The sequence below is a fragment of the Crotalus tigris genome, unplaced genomic scaffold, assembly GCF_016545835.1.
Source record: "Crotalus tigris isolate CLP2741 ecotype Arizona unplaced genomic scaffold, ASM1654583v1 scf7180000017549.6302385, whole genome shotgun sequence".
Classification (NCBI taxonomy): Eukaryota; Metazoa; Chordata; class Lepidosauria; order Squamata; family Viperidae; genus Crotalus; species Crotalus tigris.
The window spans coordinates 2,122,459-2,148,562 of NW_024096467.1; the positions used below are offsets into that span (position 1 = coordinate 2,122,459).

Sequence of the window (26,104 nt, forward strand, 5' to 3'; positions counted from 1 at the left end):
ACTACCAAAACTCTAATTCCTGTAACCTTTCACCAAGCAAATGGGTGCATCATAGGGGAACAATTTTTGAACCAAGGTATCTCAATTGGGCTAACTTATAGAATGTGTCCAAAATCTGGGGCCCAGGCCTCCCAAGGAATTTGAAATTGGCAAATACGAAATTTGGCAAATTTTATAAAACATTTATGACAAACATTATCATAAACCAAATTGTCATAAACATTTCTTGTGCTGATTCTGAATGTATTACTTTTCCAGTGAAGACAGTACATTAGAAGCTCTGACAATGTTGAAGTCTTTGAGGAATCTAGTAAGAAAATTTTGCTAAAATTTTGCAAGGTTGATTGTAATCAGCAATGGGAGTTTTATTTTTATTTAATCTTAATACAGAAGAAAATAATATCATGCACAACTAAGACTGCTGTAAGCAAAGGGCTTTGGATAGTTTTGTGGCTCAACAAATCTATCTGAAAAAAAAACTATGCAACTTTCATGTACAGTATTTTGTAGTAAACGTCCTTTTATTAGAACTTACAATTAACAAAAGATTGAGTAATTCGATGAAAATTAAAACAAATCCTTGCTATTATTTAAGAAAGCTAAAATCATTGATGAGGAAATGGATGTATTACATGGAACATATTATTATTGCATTATATTGTCTTATTCAATTTTGTTTACAATATTTAAATTGAATAAATAAATAACAAACTTACCCAGGTTCTTTGATCAGGCATTTGGAACTGGGAGCAAAATTGAAACAGAAACAACAGATTATTCCTGCACTTGGATTCGTTATTGCATTAACTGCATAATTCATGTCACAATAAATAGGACTTTCAGGTGTTAAAATTCTTTGTTTTTGCTACAGAGACTAACATGGTCATCCTTCTAAGCAAAGGTCACTTACAATCTGCAGAGACATTAGCTGTCATGCATCATCAATAACCATGGTGAAGGATTCTATAAAGCAGATGATAGAAATTTGATTCACAAAAGAATGAATGAAAGAAAAGGGATGTTGCTAATTAGGATTTTTAAAGAGGAAGCTATCTCCAAAATGACAACTTTTAAAATCTACATGTGATTTGAAATCTAAAGCGTGTGCTTTTCTTTTAAACTCTAACCTCTCAGTTCAAATAATTTTCTTTTTTATATAATATTTTTAATAAAGGTTTTAGCTCTAACTGTAAAAGATATTACAAATTAAACTGTTTAGTTCTAACAATTTCCTAAAGATATAAACATTGGGGCAATGGGAAGGTTGTTTAGCAAAATAATTCACCCTTTATATAAGTATCATGCACTTACATATCTGTGAAAATGCCTTATTAAATATATCTTGATCTATCTATCTATCTATCTATCTATCTATCTATCTATCTATCTATCTCTACAGTATATCTATATCTATCTATCTATCTATCTATCTATCTATCTATCTATCTATCTATCTATCTATCTATCTATCTATCATCATACTATCCAAACACCGAGCCTCCCTCCAGACAAATTGTTTCCTGAAATTAAAAATACTGCTCCCACAATGCAGTAATCATTCCAATTAGCTTAGAAGGCACAGGATAAATTCTGTGTACTAATAGTTTTGTCTTTCCTTGGTACTCTGAATACCATAGCAAATGAAATGCTACATGAAGCCAATGCTTCTTAATTGTAGGGATGGCTCTGATTAAAATAAACACAGGGAGAAATTCTGCCTTTGCAACCAGCAATGCCCTTACTGTACTCATACGAATAAACCTATCAGAAGATAAGACAGACATAAACAATTTGACAATTATTATAAGAATGGATAATGGAATGGTGTATTTTCTTCCATTCTTCCTTTTTGTTCCCATTCCTCCAAATAGTCATCCAATTAGAATGAATTGGATGAATTAGACTCCATTTCTGGTCTCTTTGTTTTTTTTTTCTTTACTGATAAACAAGCCAACCAATCCACATTTGTATAAAGACTTTTTTTTCTGAAATTGCTTATTGTTCACTTCCATTAACTAATAGATATCAAATTTTAAATTATAACCTGCAGCAATTGTATAACTTACACTATGAACCAACCCCCACCCCAACCCCAATTCAACCCATCAGCTGCTTGTGACAGCTCCCTAACTTTGCAAAATGTTTTATTTGCTTGCTGTGCTTTATTTTGCTGAGTGCTTATCAATGCAAGACTGCTTCATAGAATGTGAGTTGGAAAAAGATAAAGCAGAAGAGCAGATATATGAAAAAGCTCCAAGAGCTTATGCAGAAAAAGAATGCAAGTGAATGAATACACAAAACATCAGGAATTAGGACCAGCAACAAGCCTGAGAACTTCATACTTGTTCTATAAAGTATAATAAGTCATTTACAGAGGAAGTTATTTTATTAGCATTTGATTAGCTTCTCATATTGTGGAGTAACTTTTTCCCAGGACAATGGGGAATCACATGTATATTTTATAATATGGTAAGACAGATTGTGAATACTTTAAAATGAGTTTTTCACAGACGCTGTCTTGCATAAAATACTTCCAATGGAAAAAGAAAAGGTCCAAAACAATTTGGTTGGGAGAGGAGGCTCAAGTCAAAACAGTTCAAGGAGATGACACCCCCTGTCTCTCTCTGTCATGACCACAGCTTGATCAAGGAATCAAAATTCGAAAAATGAACTTCAATGTGGATTTCTGCCACGATATTGGTAAGCTGGGCATCCTCCATATGTATTCTATTCAAGTCACAGAATTCCCCATTAAGGTAACCATTGCTGAGTATTCTAGGAATTGAAGTTCATATATATTCAGGATGCCCAGACTGGAAAAGGCTGAAACTGAATAATGAATTTATGCACAGGCTCACAAACAGGCAGGATACTCTCTCTCAAAAAACAAAGAAAAAAAATCAAACATATATAGGAAAATGCCTGAGAATTCTGTGAAGCACCATTGGCAATTATCCCATTTCCTACAACTGTTTAAAGGACATGTTGATTTCCATGAGATCTCCTAATATACTGGAAGTTGAACTCTGATAAATAAATTGCTATCTGATACTTAACTGATCAGCCTAAAAAGAATGACTTAGGCAAAATATAATTGGTGCTACTTCCATACCAATGCCCACATCATATCACTAGTATCACTGTTTTATTGGTAGAAATGCCTTTAGTTCCCGCCTTTGATTCATACTAAAAAAATTCCCATATATCAGGGGTTCTCAATCTTGGCAACTTTAAGACTTGTGGACTTCAACTCCCAGAATTCCTCAGCCAGCTTTGCTGGCTGAGGAATTCTAGGAGTTGAAGTCCACAAGTCTTAAAGTTGCCAAGGTTGAGAACCCCTGCCATATATGCTCCGGTCAATAATGTCTAAAGGCTGTGCAGACAATTTGTGAGTGAATCGAGATTATCCATTGAACTACATGATCTAGCATTCTTGTCCAGCAATCTAGCTATTATAACACACTAATTCACACATTTCTCTAGACTGTGATTGGCTGGTTTTGCATAGCAGATTAAGCCACAAACCTCCTTTTACAACTGGATCCACACTAATGCAAAATCAAATACAATGTATCCTGGCTTACCACGATCTACAAATTCATTCACTGACTTACATTTAATTGTCATACCTAAACATCTATCTTATTGTCAAAAATATGACTGAAGAAGCAACAGTTTTATATACAATATTTTTTACAAAGATACAAAACAGGTGAGTTACAAAATGGGACAGTGGTTGGCAACTATAGAAATGAAAGAGAAATATCTATAAAGAATTCTTAATTTTATCTATATTATGCTACCTTTCTCAAAGCATTGGTTACTGAATATTTCTAATTCATTTAGTTCAATGGTTATTTCTGTCTTGGTTACCTTAAGCCAGAATTCAAGAAGAAAGTATGAAGTTTTCTTTAATCATCTAAGCAATTACTAAGTTTGGATCCAAGCTATTATCTACTTAGAGCAGATAAGTGTGAAAGGAAATTTGAGTATCAAGCTGTACAACTTTGCATACTATTAATGGTATAACTAGCTGAATTCTATGGTTGCTAGTAACCTGACCCAATTCGGTCTGATGACCATGGCTCTGATTCTAAATCTTAAAAATCTAATTCTTTTGCTTCTCTTCTTCTTCTTGTGCCATGTCCGTTATCGGACGTTGGCAATCATGTTGGCGATCCTGTTTTTATCAGCAGCCACACGAAAAAGTGCTTCTGAGTTTTGTCCAAACCAGTCCCTTAAATTTTGAAGCCATGATGTTCTTCTTCTGCCTGGACCTCATTTGCCTTCAATCTTTCCCTGGATGATTAAATGGAGTATGCCGTATTTTTCTGGGCGTCGCATCACATGTCCAAAATATTCTAATTTTTGTTTTTTAATTGTTTTGATGATTTCCCTTGGCTTTCCCAATTCTTTTGCTAGGCTGCTATATTAATGCAGTCCAGAAGTAGCTACATCAACTCAATCAGACAAAAAGAGGCAAATTTATGGCAATACAAGATAATCTATGATGCACATAAACTTACAGCTAAAAGCTACATAGCAGATCAGGGTTTATGTCCAAACTGATGTATCTGCTTATGACAAAGCTGTTTTCCAATTTTTATTCCTTAGAAAGTGCAACAGCATCAAATACAGAATTAATTATCTATTCCAGAGGCTGAGACTTGATCTAACTCTGCAAAATTTTAGGAGGTGCAAACAGAGAATGGTATAGATTCTGAATTGGCTTTAAAGACTTTGAGAAACAAGGAAGACTATAGTGGCATTCAGAGATTGGCTATTGCCTAATGTGGTTTTGAATTTTTTTCCTTATAATTTTTTAGGTCCAATAAAATAGATATTTAGGTACAGCCTAAATGACAGGGTATTTTAGAGAGAACAGATGCTATTTAGCCACAGACCGACACCAAGTACATGCAGACAGTTGACAGTTGTCTAAATTATGTTTGTAACCTTCCTGCAAAAACAACATGAAGATTAAAACAATGCTACATAAAGAGGGGTTTTTTTTGTCTCAAGTCACCAAAAATTGCCTTTTAGGAAATCTGACCTTGGCTAAAATTCCTGTTGTTCCTGTGCACCTGTGCCTGTGAATCAACATGTTTGTTTACAGTCTTAATAAGTATATTTAAAAAATACTTACTTGTGGATGAAATAAAAACCCTGGAGATGGTCTCAAATACTTTTCCTTTAAAGCTTCAAGTGGATCAGTTAACTTTCTTTTCTCTACTCTGCAAACATTAAAATGAGAATGATCTTGTCATGATTCAATCAAGATGGATAAATATTGGATGATCGAGCAGGGTTTTTTTTAGTGCCATAGATGAAAGATAAAGAGGAATAATTTTAATAAATACAAGTTTATTGCAGGTAGACTGAGTCCAAAATGTCTGTTGCTAAGCAAGGCAGTTGTTAAATGAGTTTTTCCCCATTTTATGACCTTTTTAGCCACAGTTGTTAAGCAAATCACTGCAGCTAAGTGAATCATGAGATCTTTAAACAAATCCAGCTTCCCCCATTGACTTTGCTTGCTGGAAGCCAGCTGGGAAGGTTACAAATAGTGATCACATGACCTGGGGACAGTGCAACTGTCATAAATACATGCCTGTTGCCAGGTGTCCAAATTTTGACCAGGTGACCATGGGAATACTGCAATGGTCAAGGTGTGAAACCAGTCTCTCTCTTTTTTAATGCTGTTGTAATTTTGAGCAGTCACTAAATGGATGGTTGTAAGTCAAGGACTATATGTATAATAAATGGATAGTGAGCATCCTGTAAACCAGCCTTTCCACACCTGTGTGAAGGGCACCAGGTTAGAAAAGGCTGATTTAATTTTCACTAATGAACATACTGAAATTTTGACACTGTAATTTTATATATGTATATAAGAAATTGGAACTAAGCATAATTTAAAGATGGCAATTATACTATCAAATTATACTAAAACTGAGCAGGATACCTTTTATGTGAAATAACCTTCATAACTGAAACCAAAGGAAAACTAGGTTGATCCCTTCTTTTTTTATCATCATCATCATCATCATCATCATCATCATCATCATACCCAATTCTCAAATATTCAGAGTATTCTGAATATTTCACACTCAATTGAATAAAGATTCAGCTACCAATCATATTGTTTCCCTCTAAACAAAATGATTAATTCATCACACAGTTCTTCCAAGCTTTGCTAATCATTTACAGAATAAGAAAAACATTAATGTTGCCAGATTTTGATTACAGTTAAAAGATTAAACAATAAACACTACTGTAACCAACCTCTACAGTGCTATGTGATGGAAATAAAGAGATTTGTGGAAGAAACATAACTAATTTCACTGGCCTGCTATTTAGAAATAAGGTCTGAATTCCCTGAGTAAATATCTGAAGATTTGAAAACAACAAGCTGAGAGCAATGTATCCTTGTTTATAATTTCAGGTTAAAGTGAGACAGACAGACAGACAGACAAACAGACAGATAGATATGGATGGGGAAGGGAAGGGAAAGAAAGGTAAATAAAAGAATGATTTCTAAGGCCAAGAAATTGTCTCAGAGAGTGTTGCTGCATGAGTCACTAAACAGGAAGTTTACTCTTGAGTGAAAACAAACTGTTTTTGAAAGATTCAACTGGTAAGCTATTGCGAAGACTGGTAACTCTGCTTAATATGAGTAACTGGGTAATCCAGCCCAGAGAAATGATATGCCTTCTATAGAGAACCATGATTGGAGAGAAATTAAACCATTCCAACAAATCATGCAATGGGCAACTTTCTCTGATTTTTAAAGATATCATTAGAAGTTAATGTCATTGCACTAGGGTCTCCCTGAAGACCTTTCAAACTACAGTAGTGGCCAAAATTGTGGAAACCTTTTGGGAAAAGTGTATTTTTGAGGTTTGATGGCTAATAACACCACTTTTTTTGGAGTAGTACCATAAAATTATATATCAATGGAAAGATTATTTAATCAAGAATGTAATGCAACAAAGTTTGTTCAATTATCTTTACTGTATTCTATGAAAAGTTACAGCCAAATAACCAGAAAAAGGAAGAACAACTTGCTTAGGTTGATATGAGGTAGCTTTCCTTCATCTGATTGTAGCCAATGAGCATGATTGTTTAGAGAGCCAATCAGGTGTCATCTTGTTTTGGCAATGAGCCAATCAGATCACAGTAGGATTCAGTTATTGATGTCATGTATTGAAGCTGGGAGGAGGACATTTGTCAGCTATCAAGTTGGTTAGGTTTTTTTGTGTTCTTTCATTTAGTGAGCTTGTAAAACGTAATAAAATTAAAGTAATGGTGCGAAGAGTTGATTGGTTGCCCATAAAGCGATGTAAAATAGTATTATTCAGTGAACAAGGCTACAGTTGCAAAGAAATGAGAAGAAAAATTGGTGGAAACTTAACCCAAGGTGGCATTTCTACTGTACACTTTTCCCAAAAGGTTTCCACAATTTTGGCCACCACTGTATAATTCTTTGCATTAAAAATCAGCTTCTTCATCTTTGGGTTATGAAGGACAAAAATCATTTTGTTGTATGAGAAAAAGCATGAAAAAATAGAAACATTTACATTTTACATTGGTAACCCAGAGAAATTCTGAACTGTGATATCAATTGAATCTTTCTGCATGGGCTTGGGGAATTTTTCCTACCTGCTATGCTTCTTATGTTTAGGGAGAGTAACTCCCAGAATTGTTAACCATTGTGGGGAGAGAGAATTCTGACAGTTGTAGTTCCAAATCATCTAGACTAGGGGTGTCGAACTGCCGGTCTGCAGGCTGGATGTGTCATGCCGAAACTGTGCCCACCCCATTGCCGGCAATACAAAAAAAATTGCGATACATCACGACATGTCACATGACGTTGCGAGTTTGACACCCCTGATCTAGACAAATGTTGGAGATGGATGGATGGATGGGTGGATGGATGGGAGGGAGGGAGGGACAGGGAGCAAGACAGAGAAAGAGAGAGAGAAAGAGATGTGGCTAAATCCTAAACAGTTAAATAAATGAAAAGTTCAAAATTTAGAAAAAAGTGACCCGCAAGGTCTATGCATATTTTTTAAGATACTGTCAGCACTACATAAATTGACCCAATTGATAAGTAAAATCCCTTTGTTAATAATTTTAAAAGGAAATCAGAGGAAAATCCATAAGTAAACACTGTTTAGGAGATTCTGCATTTCCTTATATATTCTTGGAGTTCAACCTGATTTTGGCATAATAAACAATATTGCTATGAAATTTCATTAGAATTGTCATGCAGGTTCTTCTGACATCAGCTGTATATTCTGCATAGCAGATGGGGATAAATACTTTCCAATAACTACAAACAAATAAAGACAGAGTTTTACCCTTGGGTTCCACGTTGGGTTGCTATGGTACAATGTGTTTTGAGTTCTTGGGTGAAACGCCTTTGATTGCAGTGAAGGTTGACATTTCTAGTTTGCAAACAAAAGCAGAATTTGACTGCCAATTTTTAAATACATTCTTTTTCTGAAAATTATTTTTTTAAAAAAAAAAAAAACATTAACTTGTGCTAAGGTAAGAAATATCTAAGATTCATTTCATATAGCAACTATTTCCACAATTTTACAATAATAAATGGCTTGAGGACCCCAAGCCATTTTTGATAACGTGAGACACCAAAAACCAAACAATCCTTGCAAGTGGATTACCTGTAAATGGGATCCATAAAGAAAGGTGTAGGTCTTGCATGTTGTAAGGAAATATCAGAGGATTTCCTTGATTCGAGATCCTGATCTCCCTTCTTTTCCCCAAAGATGTGGTTCTTCCGAGGCTCAGTCTGTTTTGTGCCAGTGGCTCGACTTCTGGTGCCCATGCTCAAGTCTAGAGGTTGGTCCTGGCTGGCCACTGATGGAACTGATGTTTTTGAAGTTACAGGAGTAAGTGGTTTCTCCTCCTTACGTTTAGTAGTAAGGTCAAAGGGAGACTCGGAGTTTCCCTTTAAAGTCTTCTTCCCTTCTCCTGGAGATTGAGGTTCCATTTTCAAAGGTAACGATCTCAAGTCTCTATCAGGAAATGGATACATTGACTGAGAGAATGCTGGAAAAAATGGGAGGGGAAACATGGAAGGGTAAGGTAAGGCTCCGACTTTTTTGTCCTGCAGCCCCACAAGTCCTGTCGAACCAAAGTATTTTTCAGCAATAGAAGCAATGGCTTTTATAGAATCATTCACAGCTCCTGACACCGCAGTTTGTTCCTCTAAAGATGGTGAGAAGGTGGAATGATTGCTGTATTCTTTCTTATTATTTACGGAAGCCAAATTCTGCAGAGAGTTTACTTTGTCTTTGAACACTTTACCATTTTCTTTACATTTCTCTTTATCGCTTTCAAGGTCACTTTCGAGATCAGAGCCAGAGGTGGTCTCCAGGTCACTCCCACTGGGGGTACTGACATCATCAAGGTCACTACTCTCTGACTGGTCACTGATCTTTTCATGTGGCCTCTCTCCGGAGGACCTCTCTGGTTGAAGCTCCAGTGGCTTATTTTCACTTAGGTTAGATGGGTGCTTATTTAGTGCCTTCAGAATCTCCTGGGTAGCTGGCAATGTCTGAGGATGTGTCATGAGGGGACTTTGATTTTTGATTGTTTGATCTGCGCTTGGAAGTCCTTTAACGGGAGAACTAGCAGGTATCAAAGGTGGCCTGTGATACAAGCCTGAAGGAAACAGGCCAGGGAAGCTAAAAGAAAATCCAGGAGCTGTTGGAAAGGTAAGACCAGCAGGATGTCTATTGGCGCCAAAATAGTCAGAAAGGCCTGGATTTGCATGAGTCATATTAACCATGGACGTTTTATCCATAGCTGGGGTTCCAGGAAGTGATATGCCTTGGCCAAAAAATCCTCCTGCAGCAAAATGGTTCTTGCCCTCACAAAACCTCCTGTGCTTATTTAAGGAAGACGTAGTGCTGAACATTTGTCCACAGTCTTTGCACTTGATTTGGGTTCTGCAATCAGCATGCATACGCTTATGACGGCAAAGGTTTGAAAACTGAGTATAGGATTTATGGCAGACCTCACCTGTGTATAAACAACAACAACAACAACATATCTCAGGATTGATGGTAATTTCACCCAGACATTTTTAATCCCATCCCTCTGTTTTGCCTGAGCATCTGAAAAAGTTTTACACTTCCAGAGGTCACTACAGCTCAGAGGTCACTACACTTACACTTATTCAAAACTATTATGGAATTTATTACCTACATGCAAGGACAACTATTGCGGTACTTTTGGCTGTAATTTTAGAGAGTCCACTAAGCTCAAGGTATGAATAAACATATATAAGATTGTGCTATTAGTAATACCCGATAATGAATCTAAGGGCAGGCATCCTATCAAAACTAGTTCCAAACTCCAAAAAGAAAGAATATGGTTAGAGTAAATACAGGGAAAAGCAGAATAAAACATCAACTCCAATAAAGAAATCGTTATTCACAGCTTTAATTTGCGGGAAAATCTATACTTACTGTAACCTGCTGCAATTTGCTTATGGCATCTTTTGGGGTATATTATATCATACTGTTTATAGTTTGACTAAGCAGCTTGTTAATAATTGGTAAATTCACAAGTATATTGAGCTTTGCATGATCACCTTAGGATATGAAAACATGATATAGCGGGATCTTGAACAAGTCATAGTTGCAGAACGAGATTTTATTTTCATCCTTGCTTGCAGGTTGCCCGAATGGCTCTATTATTTGCCCCATTAATCTGCATACATAATGAATCTGATTTTTACCCATGAAAATAGGCATCAGCCTGTCATCCTATCCCCAGTATATACAATTTTTACCACTGCTTTAGTTATCCAATATAAGCACCACCTTAAAAGATCAAAAAATATATATTGTGTAACATTGGAAGATTTTCTGTGCTCAGGTATCAAAAGTGTTTTTTTAAAAAACCAGGAAGTATGAATGATTAGCAACACTGGAACTTGCAGTTGGCTTCAAAATCAGTTTTAAACAATGCAAGCAAAATTTACACAGAATATTATAACATTGAATTATATTGTTCAGAGTGCTAGTGATCCCACTTCTCTCCTCTTGGCTTCTGTCCTCTCCAAATACTCTGTCGCTACTCAGCTTGCCCAATTGGACCTGTTCTTCTTTATTTGTATTTTATTTTTTCCTGTGTATCCCAAGTCCGGCACTATGCCCTTCTGGTGCATGGATAACAGCAGTGTGACCAAATGCAAATAAGGACAACCTTTTGAAAGGGTCTTTCACTACATCTAGCATTAAAACAAGTACAATGCAGACCAGTAAAGAATTTTCAGGAATAAAACAACAGGAACTTTGTCCTGTGCGTTGTCACTCTCCAGAGACTACTGATGAATAGCAATAGCATTAGCTCTTAGACTTACATACCATCCCAGAGTGCTTTACAGCATTCTCTGGGCAGTTTCCAATCCCAGCATATTTCCCCCAACAATCTTACTGACCTCAGAAGGAGAAAAGGCTGAGTCAACCTTGAGCCCCAACAAGATTGAAGTCCTGGCTGTTTGCAGGCAGACTTTGCCCGCAATACTGCATTCTAAACACTGCGCCATTGGGGCTCAAGCTAGAAAGCAAGGGAATTCAGGTTGTAATGTTATGCCTACTTACACAGTGGTACTTCTTAGGATTGTACTGGCAACCCTCTCAGAAGCACAGGGAATCATTTTCCTTTGATATTAAAACCCAACATCTTCCAGCAAAGAAGAACTTGGCAGAGTAAATTTTTAGTAAACTGCCTACATTAAGAGGCTCTTGCCCTTCACACATCAAAGCCGTATAACAATGAACATTGTGCATTCCAAGACGCTCTTAACAATTATTTTTGTGGTTTCACTCAGACTGACATAATTTACAATGGCTCTATTTTAAGCCTGTAAAGGAAACTGAATTGAATGTATCTCATCCTGCACTCTTGGTTCCCATGAACTGTAATCACGTCCTCTTACTTCCAGTCACACCGTTGCAGATACTAACCTTCCTGCTCTTATAATGCTTACCCTTGAGAACCTGCCTGCTTGTTGTCTGTCTTAAATGTTTATCCATAGAGCTATCTGTTCCCATCATAACAAGAAAGATATCTATTGTTTGAGAAACTCCCGATTCCACCTGTCTGGCTTAAATGGGCTGCCTTGGCAATTCACATCAGACAACAACTATAGCAACAATTGCAAGTTGGCTGTAGGCCAACAAAAATGTACAATTCAGGAAAAATGCTATTCCGATTTGTCAGCCAGTGTTCCTGTATTATATCTTTCATTCATGAGGAATGCTCTAATTAAAGAGTTCTTTCTTAAATCTTATTTGCATGAAGATTGTGAAATGAGGAGAGATATTTCTTTTACTCTGGAAAAAAAAATCATGGCAAAAGTTTTGGGATTTGTTTTAAATTAAATTTGTTGGACCGGTGAGTTTACATTGATTGCTTTTGAAACCTAGTGCCCAGTATACTTTACACAAATGGCCTTCCATTAGGAATAGTAAGCTGAACTGTCAATTGGAGATTGCAATTGCTTTTTATGGCACTAATTCAAGCATATAAATAAACACATTTGTCTAAAGGCACTTACACTACTGAAACTAGATAGATCTCAGTCAGGGTTATTTGTGCAGAGGATTCCTACTATATCCAGAGTTCCTTCCTTATTATCTTTCTAATTTAAAGAGCCAAAGCTTATTTACATACAAAAAAATCATTAACGGCATGTAAATATGTAATTGCCTTTATACCCAACAATGGGGGATAAGACTAGAACTAACTATAGCAATGTAACTTGTTCCAGTAAATAGTCCTAACAACTTCCACAGGAAGAGAAAATCAATTAGTAACACAAGTATTGCTCCATTTATGGCCTTAAAGTCTGTTGCCCAATTAGCAGCCACTGATGTAATAGGAAAAAAAATGGGGCCTTTTAAAGCTTTCATGAGTAATTTCCAATTGCTCCATATAAGCAATGAAGGAAGCTTCTGACAAATAATTTTGTTTTTCTACTAGTGAAAGAAAAAGGATGGGACAATTAGTATGCAACACTACACTGGTTATTTATCATTCATGTTTTTGTCACCTTGCTTTTGAACTACTGCAATGTGCTCTACATGGGGCTGCTCTTGAAGACTATTCAGAAGCTTTAGATGAAATCCAGAATCCAGTAACACATGCCTTGATAGGCTCATGTAACAGCTCTGCACTCACAGTGTTTCTCAACCTTGACAATTTTAAGGCATGTGGACTTCAACCCCCAGAATTCCATAGCCAGCATTGCTGGCTGTGGAATTCTGGGAGTTGAAGTCCACATGCCTTAAAATTGTCAAGGTTGAGAAACACTGGGTTAGAAGTAGTGCTTACTATCTCCTAAAAGCCCTTTGTGGCATTGGGCCTTGTTAGTTGTCTCCATAGTCATATAAAATCTGATATTGTTGGAACATCTTGGTCTATTAATTATATAATGCCATCTAAGGATACTCAGAAAGTTGGAGGGGGGTTAGTTGTAATAATTGACTTCTGGAATGAATTCCCCATCCCCAACGGTTCATATGATATGATCCCCACTTGGATATTATTTAGATGAGTCATGATGACCCGGCTCTTTTTCCAAGCCTTTGACTGTAGTGGATATCAGGTCCCTTCTTGGTTGTCTGACTTGTGAGTTGATTTTTTTTTTCTCCAGCTGTATTTTGCATTATGAAATTGTTTCATTTTAAATTTTGCACATTGTATATTGTTCAGAGTCCTAATAGAATTGAGCAACTTATAAATAAAATAATAACCTTCCTGTTGCCCAACAGTACCTCATGGCTCACAAATGTATGTGGTGTATGCGAGGAAGTTCAGATGACATTTATTCTGTATGTTAAACAACAGCTACATTGGAATGGCTGGGAAAGAGGATGAAAGTAGGACGAAAAAGCAGCTATATCCGTTCATTCTTACCCTACCTGGGTGCTCCCCCAAAATTTTCCAGAATGCTGGTACAGATTAGAAAATTCTCAGAGCAGAAATCCACAAGGTTGGTTGCTTCTTTGTTTACTTTATATTTTAGCCACTTCTTCTCTAACAATTGTCCCAACCCATACTTTACTGCATTTATTGCCTGTCATGAAATGAGATAGCCTGATATACAATTTATTTATATCAATGAAAGCGAAGAGGGTATGAAAGACCTAAAGCTCAGAACAAAGCGCAGAAGTTGGTTTTAGGAAAAGGAGCTTGGGTGCCACAAATTGCCAATTTCTAGAAAAGCATTAAGAATTTCTTAAATGACTCAGACAATATGCCTTAGAACAGTGGTTCTCAACCTTTTTAATGCTGCGACCCCCAACTGGTCATAAGTCGAGGACTACTCAACCGGTTGTAAGTCGGGGACTAGTCAACTGGTGCAGCACCGTTTGCAGAATGGGACTGTTGGCGGGCTCAGCAGAGCAGAGACAGCCTGGACAATTCCTATTGGCTCTTGAAAGACACTAGAATTAGACTCTATTCAAGAGAGTCTATTCTATTGGCTTTCAAAAGCCAATAGAATAAAAGGGAGTAGCACAGCTAAGGAAAAGGGGGAAAAAATGGCAGACTGCATTGTTTAGCGACCCCCGTGAAATGGTCGTTCGACCCCAAATGGGGTCCCGACCCACAGGTTGAGAACCACTGCCTTAGAAGTTTACAAAGTAATGGCAATTCTTCCTTCTTTATCCTACTCTTGTAACCAAATCCTTAAAAGAAAGACAAAGAAATATATATATAAGATAATACAAATCTAAATTCCCGCAAATCCAAGAAAGTTTTGAAGCTGCCTAGTTTCAATTGGGAACTATATAGGATGGAAATGTCTCAAAGATTTGGAAAGAAAATTAGGATAGAATGATAGATGTAATTAATTAGCTCCTTTTTCAGATGAGTGCATAAATTTTAGTACATAAATCCCTACTGCACTTCTATTTTTGCTCTTATAATTTACTTTTTGACATTAATTAATTCATTAATATCAGTGGGATATTCTGATTTACTTCCTGTTCTGACAAAATCTGGATCCATTTGGTGCAAGCATTACTTTATAACTAAAGCCATAAACTAATTCCTATATTCAATCTATAATTTTATATTTTCCCTGAATAAACTTCTCTGTTCTCTCTGCATGGCTTTAGTTTTAATTTCCATCAGTTTATTTATCATTAATTTTTTTAAAAAATATCTTGATTCCACAATTCTTTTACCATTATCTTTTCCCTACTATCTACTCAGTATGTTTTAAACCATTTTAGGAGTAAGAACTCAGCCCAAGGTGAAATTTGTATATTTTCTGCTTATTAAACAAATGACCACTAAGTGTTGTTTTTAAGATGTTGCAATGCATTCCACCATGTGGTTTCAATTTGAGCGAGCTGCAGAGTTCTTGAACATAGGAGGTGTGTAATTGTATTGGTGAAGTGGTGCTGGTGAGCTTTGCTCCCAAGTCAGGCTAGCATACAGTAATGAGAGACAGTTGCCATAAACAGACAGAATAGACAAGGCATACTGTGTGGCCTCTTTGTTAGGAATTAGATATCTCTATTTGAGGTGACCCTGTACTCCAGCCACAAATGCTCAGAAAATCCTGTTCTGACATGCAATCTTTAAATTCTTTTGTTCTGTAATTACACGGCAATTATTCATAATTGTCCTGAGCAGTTTCTTTTCGTTGTTCATCATTCCCTGCATTTGAAAAATCACAGCCACTCTTTTAGTTACATCAGTAGTGGCAGAGGACACATTATTGAAGGTTAAAAAAGAAAAGAAAAAAAAGAGGAAGAAGTCTTTTCCAAGTGATTTAATTTGAAAAGCTTTTCTTTTCTTTTCTTTTAAAAAATAATAATAATTGGAACCTCAGGTTATAAGTGGCCCCTATATGGCTAGAAACTATTGTTCACCTAATTATTTTATTTTTACTAATATTAAAAAGACAACCCTGTGATCCCAGGCAAGGGAACACAAATCTTTAAGCAGCAGTCATAACTGGCTCCAGTTAATTATGTTTTTGCTAGCTTAAATAAATCCGGCAGAAATAAATAAAAAAGGAACCATTTCAGGAGCAGACCAAAAACCTCAGAGGGATTCTTTTAAGCCATTAAAAATCATGTTGATATATTATGGAGACTTAAGGCTCACACAGATTTGTTCAACTGCTCCCTTGATGAATATATGGCGTACGTTCTTGTATACTAAAAAAGTGAATTCATGAGCTTCAGGAAGCTGAATGTTGGCTCTCAAGAGCTTGAATCTTGAGTCCCCATGGGTTGATCTGAAATTGCAAGTTGGCCTCTCTCTCATTTACACTGGCTTCCTGTTTGACCCTACACCTTCACGCAGTCCGTTTTGGCATATTCTGGCCCATCCGCACAGTGTAGCCAGCCTCAAATTTTGCTAATTGAGTTTGGCTCAGAGGTTGAAAGTTCTGGACATTAAGTAAAAACCACAGCATACTAGCTCAACTTGATAGTGGAACAAAAGGAGCCAAGGAAGGGATTAGTAAGGATTCACATGATTGAAAAAACAACTTGAACTTCCCTGTGGTGAGATACATAAAATTCTAGAAATAAGGTTGAGTCACTTTCTTCCACATTGGATAGATCTAGGAAAATTCTCTTGATACGTTACCGCAAAACATTTTGTAATTTTCTTTTTCTTCCTGCTACTAAAACAAAAACAAAAAAAATCAAACTTTAAGCCAGTCAAATGTCTTTATTGTTTATTGTTGTCAAGTCTGAATATTTTATTCTACTGTCATTCCAATAATAAGTAATATTTGTACAGCCTACTGGCTGGGGAATCCTGGGAACTGAAGTCCAGACATATTAAAGTCACTCATGTTGGGGAAAAAAACCCCCACTGGCCTATTGACTAAAACTAACCTGCTAAGTCTTTGCATCCAACAACTCTGGTTTCTCCACAGCCCGAGTCCCTGTGCTTCACTTCCAGAGACTGGAAATGGTAAAACTTCAGTTTCCCACCCTTTACTTGGCTCTTCCTTTCTTGGGAGATATATTTCTAGCACTCAATATTCTTGCTATCAACTTTTATATCTATCTCTTTAATTCTGGTTTCCAAATAGCAGGAGGTTCTTCAACATTAGAAGCCTTCTATTTGTTCATTTTATATTTAGATCTCTACCCTTCACAAGACCACAACAATACAAAAACCACAACTGTACAAAACAATGAAGACAAAATTCCAGGTACAAAAGAACATTATTAATGTTAATTATTAACACCATCAAGTGTGAGAATATCACTCCCATACCAAAGATTAGAAGACATCCTGAACAACAGACTTAACTTCTAAAAATATATCCTTTTGACTCAATCACTTTTCATCTCTGTCTTTTAAACCAAGATGGACCAAGTCTTCTAACCGCTGAAAGCCCCTCAGACCATGACATTCTGAGCAAAAAAGTTCAAAACTAACATCCAAGCCTGAAAGTAGCCATGTCACATTCAAAGTCCAATCTAAACCCAGATCCACCTAATTATGCCATCTGACCCAATCTATTTTCTTACCTTCTCCCATAACAAAAACGTAAATGTGGCTGCTTTAACCCTTCTCTGATTCCTTTTTCTTTACACAATGGTGCACAACTTATATTCTTCAAAGCTTCCCCAAACTCAGAGGTTTTTCTCAACTGTAAAATCTTTTGCTCAGGATGAATACTGCCATCAACATTTAGAAGGGACATGATGTTTAGAATGATCCATTTTCAACAGAATGAACATGTTAACCTCAGTTGGGACCAGAATTTACTTTGTAAGTTAGGATGTTTGTAAAGTGAGTCATTGTGTTACTGAACCCAATGTTACAACAATTTTTAGCATGGTTGTTAAGTAAATCAAGCTTTCCTAATTGACGGTTTTGTCGGAGCCTGGCTGGGAAGATTACAAATCGTGATTGCTGGATGCTGTAATTGTTTGATAAATAGGAGCCAGTTGCCAACCATGCGAATTGTGATCACCTGACTGCAGGTGTGGTTCAACATTCATAAGTGTGAGGTCATAAATCACTTTTACTGAGGCTACTGTAATTTTGAACCATTGTTAAATGAGGGTCGTAAGTTGAAGGCTACATGTATGCATTACAAATTAAAAACATTCCATCTTTTCATTCTCTGTGCTTCCTCCTTGTCAGAAATAGTAGAAGGACTCTAGACCGTGTTACAGGCTTTTCCAAACTGGGTAACCTCTAGATGCTTTGGGTTCTAGCTTCCAGAATATCCACCTGGGCTGGAAGTTACTAGAACTGTGGCTAGAATTTCCATCCAACTGTAGAAGATGACCAGGCTGAGCCAAAGGGAGGAGTCAAATGCATCATCAGACTCCAATCCCTTCATGCCCATAAGAGATGTAAGTCCAGCCAGGCTTGAATGTTGTTGATTCTTAACTATCACAAATTTGCTTTAACTATTACTAGTTCAGATTGTTGTAGAGAGCATTGGCATACAATAATATATTCATTTGAACTGCTTGGACTCCTGATTTCCTGCACCTGACACAACATATTTGAACGGTTCCAGCTTCATCAAAGACAAAGAGGTACTTAATTTGTTCTGAAGACTCACGGATGAATATGACATTGACACTAGAAGTCATATGGGTCACTAGATTATTGTGAAGTTTCACACATCGAAACACTAAGTTGTTTTAAATTAAAGCATAATTTGCTTTACTCTCTTATCAATCAATATTATATATTTCACTACTGTGGCAAGCAAAGCCATCCTATTACATGACAAAGAAGTTCCCACTGAAAATCTTTATAGGCCAGACCTGGCAGTCTTCTTCCATTAGTTTCTCCTTCTTCAGCCTATTCATTTCTTGGTTAAGCCAGCCTCAACACCAACCTCTGCAAAGTGTAGCACCATAAAGCAAGGGTGGGGAGCCTGTGGTCTCTCAAAAGTACTGAGCTGTCTTTCCCAGCCTACCTCATATTGGCCATGCTGGTTGGAATGGTTGAGAACTGTAATTTGTCTCATCGGCTGTCTGCTTTTCATTTATGTGTTTTCATTTAATAAAATATGCTGTGTTGTTTTTTAAAAAGTGGACTTATGCAAATTTAGAAGCAACTAATTAAAATGGAAGCTCTTAAATGGCAAGGATTTTATATCACCCTAACTCTCAATGTGAATAGCCTGTGAAAATCTCTCTTTTGATGAAGATTCACTTTTTCTTCAGGAAAAGATTGCCAGAGGTTCTTTGAGCTTATTGTGAAATCAGCAACAGATGGAGCAAGTCCAGAGTTTTCAGTGGTTTGCTAGAGAGAAACTCACTTGGTGGATTCTTCTAACACTTTATTAGTCACATCCACCAGTAGCTCTCCTCTTCTTCCTGGAGCTACATTAAGAACAATAAATAAACTTACAAAAGGTTCAAAGCATAATTAGATCCAGGGAAGGGTGCCAGAGCACACAATATAAAATGAGGTTATAAAAGTATTTCCAAAATTGCCCAAGGATTTTCAGATACTAAGAAGTTTCTGAACATGAAGCCAACAGAGAAGTGCAACAGAGTTCTCTTTTCCATGAATAAGGAGTGCTAAAAATACTCTGTGGTGAATTCTTACCCCTTTCCCATCTATTACATAAAATATAGCCATCACTGACAGCTTCTCTTCACCTGGTGTTTTCCAGATGTTAACTGGGAATTCTGCAAGTGTGGGACTAACACAACTGGACACTTATTCCATTGTGTGGATCCTTCGTGCTCTCCGGGCTGGATTGTTTTCTTGCAGGTGTTTCAATGCACTGAGTATGTTATCTAGTTGGCAACAAAATGTCTTCAATGAAAACCCTGCTCAGAGTGTACTATAAATACTCCATAGTTCAACTTTGTGCTACAAATATTCTCTTCTATTGGATAGAATAGAATAGAATAGAATAGAATAGAATAGAATAGAATAGAATAGAATAGAATAGAATAGAATAGAATAGAATAGAGCTGGAAGGGACCTTGGAGGTCTTCTAGTCCAGCCCCCTGCTCAAGCAGGAAAACTTATACCATCTCAGACAAGTGACTGTCTCATCTCTTCTTAAAAATCTCCAGTGATGGAGTGCCCACACTCTTATTCTAAGTAGTTGCATTGATTAGAAGTATGAATTAAGTAGAGGTGTGCTGCATGGACTTAATGATAAGGAGAGAGAATCTGCCATGGGAGTATTACTTCAGGTCTACTCACTTGAAATTCCTTATGGGTTCCTTCTTTCCTTTCCTTGGTACTATGCCTTATCCTTCACTACCAATGCTGCTACTAGCCCACAGAAGCTACTCACCACAATCTCATTTCATAGCTTTTGAGCTTCTTGAATTTCAAAAGAAAAGACTGAGGTAGATTGTAAATACAAATACATGACTCTTATAGGTAGAGTGCAAATATCCCATTAACTGGGATAGCCCTTTGGAACATCGTACCCCTTGATGTGTGATCCATACCCACCCTTTTGACCTGTCTCTGTCAGCTAGCCTGGGACCCCCACAAGAGTGCACCATTCTGGAGGTAGTGACTGAATTTGGAAAGACCCCCATTTCTCCCCATGTATTTCATGCTTCCCTACTGACCATCTTTTAACAGTATTGATCACTGTTGTTACTTTTTGCCTTATTATTTTAATTGTGTAGTAGTTTTAATGCTTGTAGACTGCTTGGAGTTGTCTATGGACAAGACAGGCAGCACATAAATTTAATAAATGAATAAATAAAAAAATTAGAGTATCGTATCTTTTTGAGAATCATAAATATTTGTGATAGCCAAGTGCACATGAAGCCAAGAGCCAATTCACCTAATTTTTCTACTACAGGGAAAATGGCTATTGTGTTTTGTTTTTGTTTTTGTTTTTTGCTTCAATGGATATTTTCATCACCTACCACTCCATAGGTACGGCATGAATTTAATTTAGACAAAAATACAAATTCTATGATAAAAAAATGTGCAGGGAAATAAAAATAACACATTGCAGGAAGACAAAAAATTGAAATGACATAGGACTATAGCGCTGATTATATATAGATAACAAAATGATAGCTGAGCAAAGACTTACATATAAAAGGCTTGACACTGCTGTGGATATGTTTGTGCTGTTTGAGGCCTGAAGAAGTGGCAAATGTTTTACCGCACTCTGGACAAGCATGCGCACGAGCCCCAACATGCTGCGAACGAATGTGCCTCTGGAGGTTGCTGGGGTCTGTGAAAACCTGCTAGGAAATGAGTACTTATTAAACAAGAGATTTGAATGCAAACAGTTGCAAACAATAATAATAATAATAATCACATTTGATCTAACACCCTTCTGGAACCAAGAGTCATTTAATGAGGAAAAAAGGGAAAGTGTTGTTTTGTGAATTCAGTTAAATCAGTAAGTCAGAAGATGGGAAAGGTGACTTTGAGGGCATGTCTATGGTTATTCATTTAAAGTAGAGTCAAGACCATTTAAAGTTCATGGCTCCCATCCAAGAAAATCCTGGAAACTAATTCTGTAATAGAACCAGGGCCTTCTGGCAGCAAATGGTCAATCTTCAGAAACCTACTGTATAGCACTCTGGGTCCTTAACAGGATGTACAAGTAATTAAATTAATACTCAGGAGCTGTCAACTACCTCCATAAATTGCCTTTTCTTCCTCTGTGTTGTTAAGCAGGGTATACAGGTAGTCTGTATACAGGGTATACAGATTTACAGGTAGTCTTCAACTTATGACCACAATTGACCCCAAAACTTATGTTGCCGAGTGAGAAATTTGTTAGATGATTGTTAATTTGTTAAGTTTTGTCCCATTTTACGACTTTTCTTACCACGTTTGTTAAGTGAACTGCAGTTGTTAAATAAATAACTCGGTTGTTAAGTGAATCTGGTTTCTCCATTGACTTTGCTCGTCAGAAGGTCGCAAAAGGGGATCACATGACTCTGGGACATTGCAACCATCATAAATGTGAGTCAATTGTCAAGCATCCAAATGTAAATCATGTGATCATGAGGTTGCGGCAATGGTCATAAGTGGGAAAAAGGGTCATAAGTCACTTTTTTCAGTGCCATTGTAACTTTGAACAGTCACTAAATGAACTGTTGTAAGTTAAGGACTACCTGTACTGGAAGATCAGCAATCTTTTCTATCATTTGGACTGTGGTTCCGTAAGGCACAAAGAGATTTGGCTTTAGAGCAGTGGTTCTCAACCTTTTTAATGCCGCGACCCCCCCCAACCGGTCGTAAGTCGAGGACTACTCAACCAGTTGTAAGTCGAGGCTACTCAACTGGTGCAGCACCGTTTGCAGAATGGGACTTTTGGTGGGCTCAGCAGGGCAGAGACAGCCTGGACAATTCCTATTGGCTTTTGAAAGCCAATAGAATTGGACTCTATTCAAGAGAGTCTATTCTATTGGCTTTCAAAAGCCAATAGAATAAAAGGGAGTAGCACAGCTAAGGAAAAGGGGGAAAAAATGGCGGACTGCGTTGTTTGGCGACCCCCGTGAAATGGTCGTTCGACCCCAAATGGGGTCCCGACCCACAGGTTGAGAACCACTGCTTTAGAGATTATCCTTACTATCCTTTACAGTCTTAAGTGTTTGTTTGCTTCCATTTCCATTTCACTGAATTAGAAACCATTACCCAAAGTTCTCTTCAACAACCCCAATTCTAATCAACAAAGTTATATAGTCCTGATCTGGTGAGACTTGTTTGGGACCTCAGCCGTAATCATCTCCTTTTCGTCATCTTCTTCCTCAATTTATCTTTTTTTATGATTCATAATGATGAATCATTAAAAGTTGAGTCGCCGTAATTTATGCATATCTTTAAAATATATAGAATTTGCAATTTCTTCTTGTAACACCACACAATTAACTTAATTAGCCCACTTCTCAATATCCTTATAAAAATGTTATGACAGAATATGTCAAGAAGCCCTATACATTATATGAGTTTCAGTTTTGACACCAGTTTTGATATTCATACTGTGGCACTTTGGTTGATATAATCAGTGCTTTGTTACGAATTAAGCATTCATTCCTCTAAATTACTATCACTAATTTTTACAAATTAACAGAGCTCCTCAATCCTTAACAGCTAGTCCTCAACTTAAGACCGTAATTGAATCTGGAATTATAGTTATATGTTGTGCCAATCATTAAACAGGTCATTGCGTGATTGTTACAGATTTTACAACCTTTACTGAGGTGATTGTTAAGCTAATGTGACGGTTGTAAAGTGAATGCTGCGGTTGTTAGGTAAACACCATGGTATTTAAATGAACCCATTGTCAGCAATGGGCATTTTTTGCAGGAACTAAATAATAGTTTCCAGGAAAAAAAGCATTGTAAATCACATTCAAGTGCCAGGGGGAAGCAGCCACTAGAACTTCGAATTTGGGGGTAAATATCTTTTCTGAGGGGTCCACGTAATTTTCATAAATTGCTGGTCATAAGTCAAGGACTATCTGTACATACACGTTATCCTTTTAGCAAATTGAATTAGAGGCTATTGAAGCAGGATAGGCTTCAGATGAATACTGTCCCACTTACAAAAAAAAACTAAACAAAACACCAGATAAAACTTCACCTATAAAATTTGCATTATTAAGGAGAAACCTCAGCTCCAGATCTTCTAAGGGCATTTTATCTTTTATCATGCAGCCATGAATCATTTATACATGAGGAAGCATTTCAACCCTACACTCTTAAAACAAGTGGGATAGATTTTACATCTCTTTATCTCATATGCAAACCAGAACAAGTATATTTTAATATCCATTTTTATTAAATTCTGAGATTCTTTATTTTTTAAACCTGTGGAGTATTTAAAATCTGTACATAATAAAAGTGAATGTGTGTTTATTTTAAAACACACATGAATTTTCCTGCATAATACATAAAAGAAGAAATGGAACAAAGCTACAGTGAACATAAAATCAATGAATAATGTTAAACTATCTTGAAGCCATCATGTTGTCAAGAAAACTGTGGATTGGTCTGTGATTTGAGCTCGAAAGGACACTTTACGAATTAACCCCTTGGTCATCTGAATAGTGCAAATGGGTATGGAATCTATTTAGAACTGCTGAATGGATTGTGTTGTAAACAGGAGATAGGCAGTGTCATATCACTCCCCCTCTGTTGAGAAAACGCTGTTCAATCTCAGTGACAATGGCCTCTTTGATCCCTCATCAAACCAATAGTCCCTGGTTTGTGGACTTTGCTATCTTCAAAAGAGGGGCCTTTGATCCACTTGACCAATTTGGTCAACAGAAGGGGAATCAGCAATTCCAAGAAGGTTCCACACCCTTTGCACTATTCAGCTGACCCTGAGAGCATAGATAAATCTCCACGTGGCCTCAACCACTCTCAGAGAGAGTGCCAACGTCCAGATTACTGCGAGGAATATAAATCCTTCCATCCTCCATCATTCAGTCAGAATTGAAAAAGCTTCTTGGATGAGAAGAGAAACGTCCAGTTGCCTTTCGAAAAAAAGCACCTTTGGGACAACCATGACTTGGATGACTGGAAATCTCCATAGACATAAAGGCTATACTATTGTTCTAAATACCACAAAACAGAAACCGTCCCAGGCATCCTTCAAATTCACTGTACCTTGGCGCAGTTTTCACATTCGTAGTGCTTCCCACTATCATGGGACATCTGGTGACGTATCAAGTTTGATTTCCAGTTAAAGGCCTTGGAACATTGATCACACTTATATTCCCGTTCTTCTGTGTGGGACAGCATGTGCTTTTCCAAGCTGTATAGGTATAATAAAAAATCTCTATAAGATTGAATCAAAATAGGATTGTTATTTTTCCTATTACACCCAAGAAATTAGATGCAGAGAACAAATGTTATTTCAGTTCATAGAACTGAAAAAAAATCAATCAAAGCATAACTAGAACCTTCTTTTCTGTGGGTGGTCTAATTACCCTTATTAATTTCATTGAGAAGTCTCTAGTCTTTATTTTAAAAAAGACATATTTTTATTTATGATTTCAGTTCAAATCAAAGGGGGAAATGAAGAAATATTAAACAAAAGGAAGGGAAGACATTTCTGGAGCATCAGAATTCTGTAATAAAAGCCCTGTTTAAAGACTAAATGGGAGAACCCCTTTTTAAAATTATTTATTTGAATAAATAAATTTGATTTTACATCCTTGAAAGCTTTTTTGTGTCTTGATGGAAATAGTTTGGAGTAATGGTTAAAGCTTTGGACTTGATTTGGAGACACCCAAATTTGTGTTCACCTTCAGCCATGGAAGTTCACTGAGTAACTTTGGGCTGCTCATAGTCTGTCAATCCAGAATTTCTCGCAGAATTTCTGTTAGGGGGTTAAAATGAAAACAGTTCCCCAGTGAAGCTACCTTGAAGTCCTCAAGAAAGAACAGGACAAAGATGCTGTACATTCAACCATTCAATCATCCCAGGCAGAAGAAAAGATGTTTGATTTCTTTTCTTAATTAACAGGAGAGGATCCAAAGACAGGCTCTAAAAGATGTTATTCCATTTTCTCCATGCCTCTCCTGACTTCCTTTATCCAATCAGTCCAGAAAAAAAAAATAACATTTTATATCAACACGTAAAGACCAAATCTCTTCATCTTATTTTTACTTTTTAGATTGTGTTTTATTTTAGCTTAACATTAGAGTACCTCTGTTTTTATTGTATCAGTTTTAGTGCTCTCAGTAATTCTTTACTGTTCAAAAATCTTTTTTTGTGAAAAAATGGGTATGCTCTTAACAAGCTAATAAACAAAAGGCCTTCTCTTGCTTTTATATTCATTCACGTCTCAAGACTCCGATTGGTTATATTTAGTTACAAGTCAGGATTCTCACCATATTTAATAATACTGTTGTTTTCTTTTAAAATCAATCATCTGAAATTTATGGTCACCTACTCCTTATTATTCCATTGCTAGCTCATGATATGTTCAAGGATCTTTCTTATTAATTACAAATGCCCCCAAGCATATGTGCTTGTCCCAGCAATTCCATCTGTGGCTCAAATTTTTTTTTAATAGAATATTTTCTTCATACCTTTCTGTCTTGAATTGTTTCTGTCATGTATTGGCTTTTAAATAATTTAAACGTTTTTCAGAG

The 26,104-nt window shown here is 36.7% G+C and overlaps 1 protein-coding gene across 9 annotated transcripts in view; it reads right to left on the reverse strand.

Annotated features, from left to right (window-relative positions):
* Nucleotides 1-26,104, reverse strand: part of MECOM (MDS1 and EVI1 complex locus) — a 541,277-nt gene that overhangs the window by 22,813 nt on the left and 492,360 nt on the right. For 4 of the 9 annotated variants that reach the window (XM_039337438.1, XM_039337480.1, XM_039337489.1 and 1 more), the window contains 6 exons: nucleotides 24,612-24,759; nucleotides 21,074-21,230; nucleotides 8,685-10,047; nucleotides 8,361-8,447; nucleotides 5,147-5,234; nucleotides 717-743 (listed from right to left, as the gene is read on the reverse strand). In XM_039337438.1, coding sequence (XP_039193372.1) covers nucleotides 717-743; nucleotides 5,147-5,234; nucleotides 8,361-8,447; nucleotides 8,685-10,047; nucleotides 21,074-21,230; nucleotides 24,612-24,759 — 1,870 coding nt within the window. The remainder of the gene's footprint in view (nucleotides 1-716; nucleotides 744-5,146; nucleotides 5,235-8,360; nucleotides 8,448-8,684; nucleotides 10,048-21,073; nucleotides 21,231-24,611; nucleotides 24,760-26,104) is intronic. The other 5 variants (XM_039337445.1, XM_039337497.1, XM_039337462.1 and 2 more) reach the window with 5 other exon arrangements.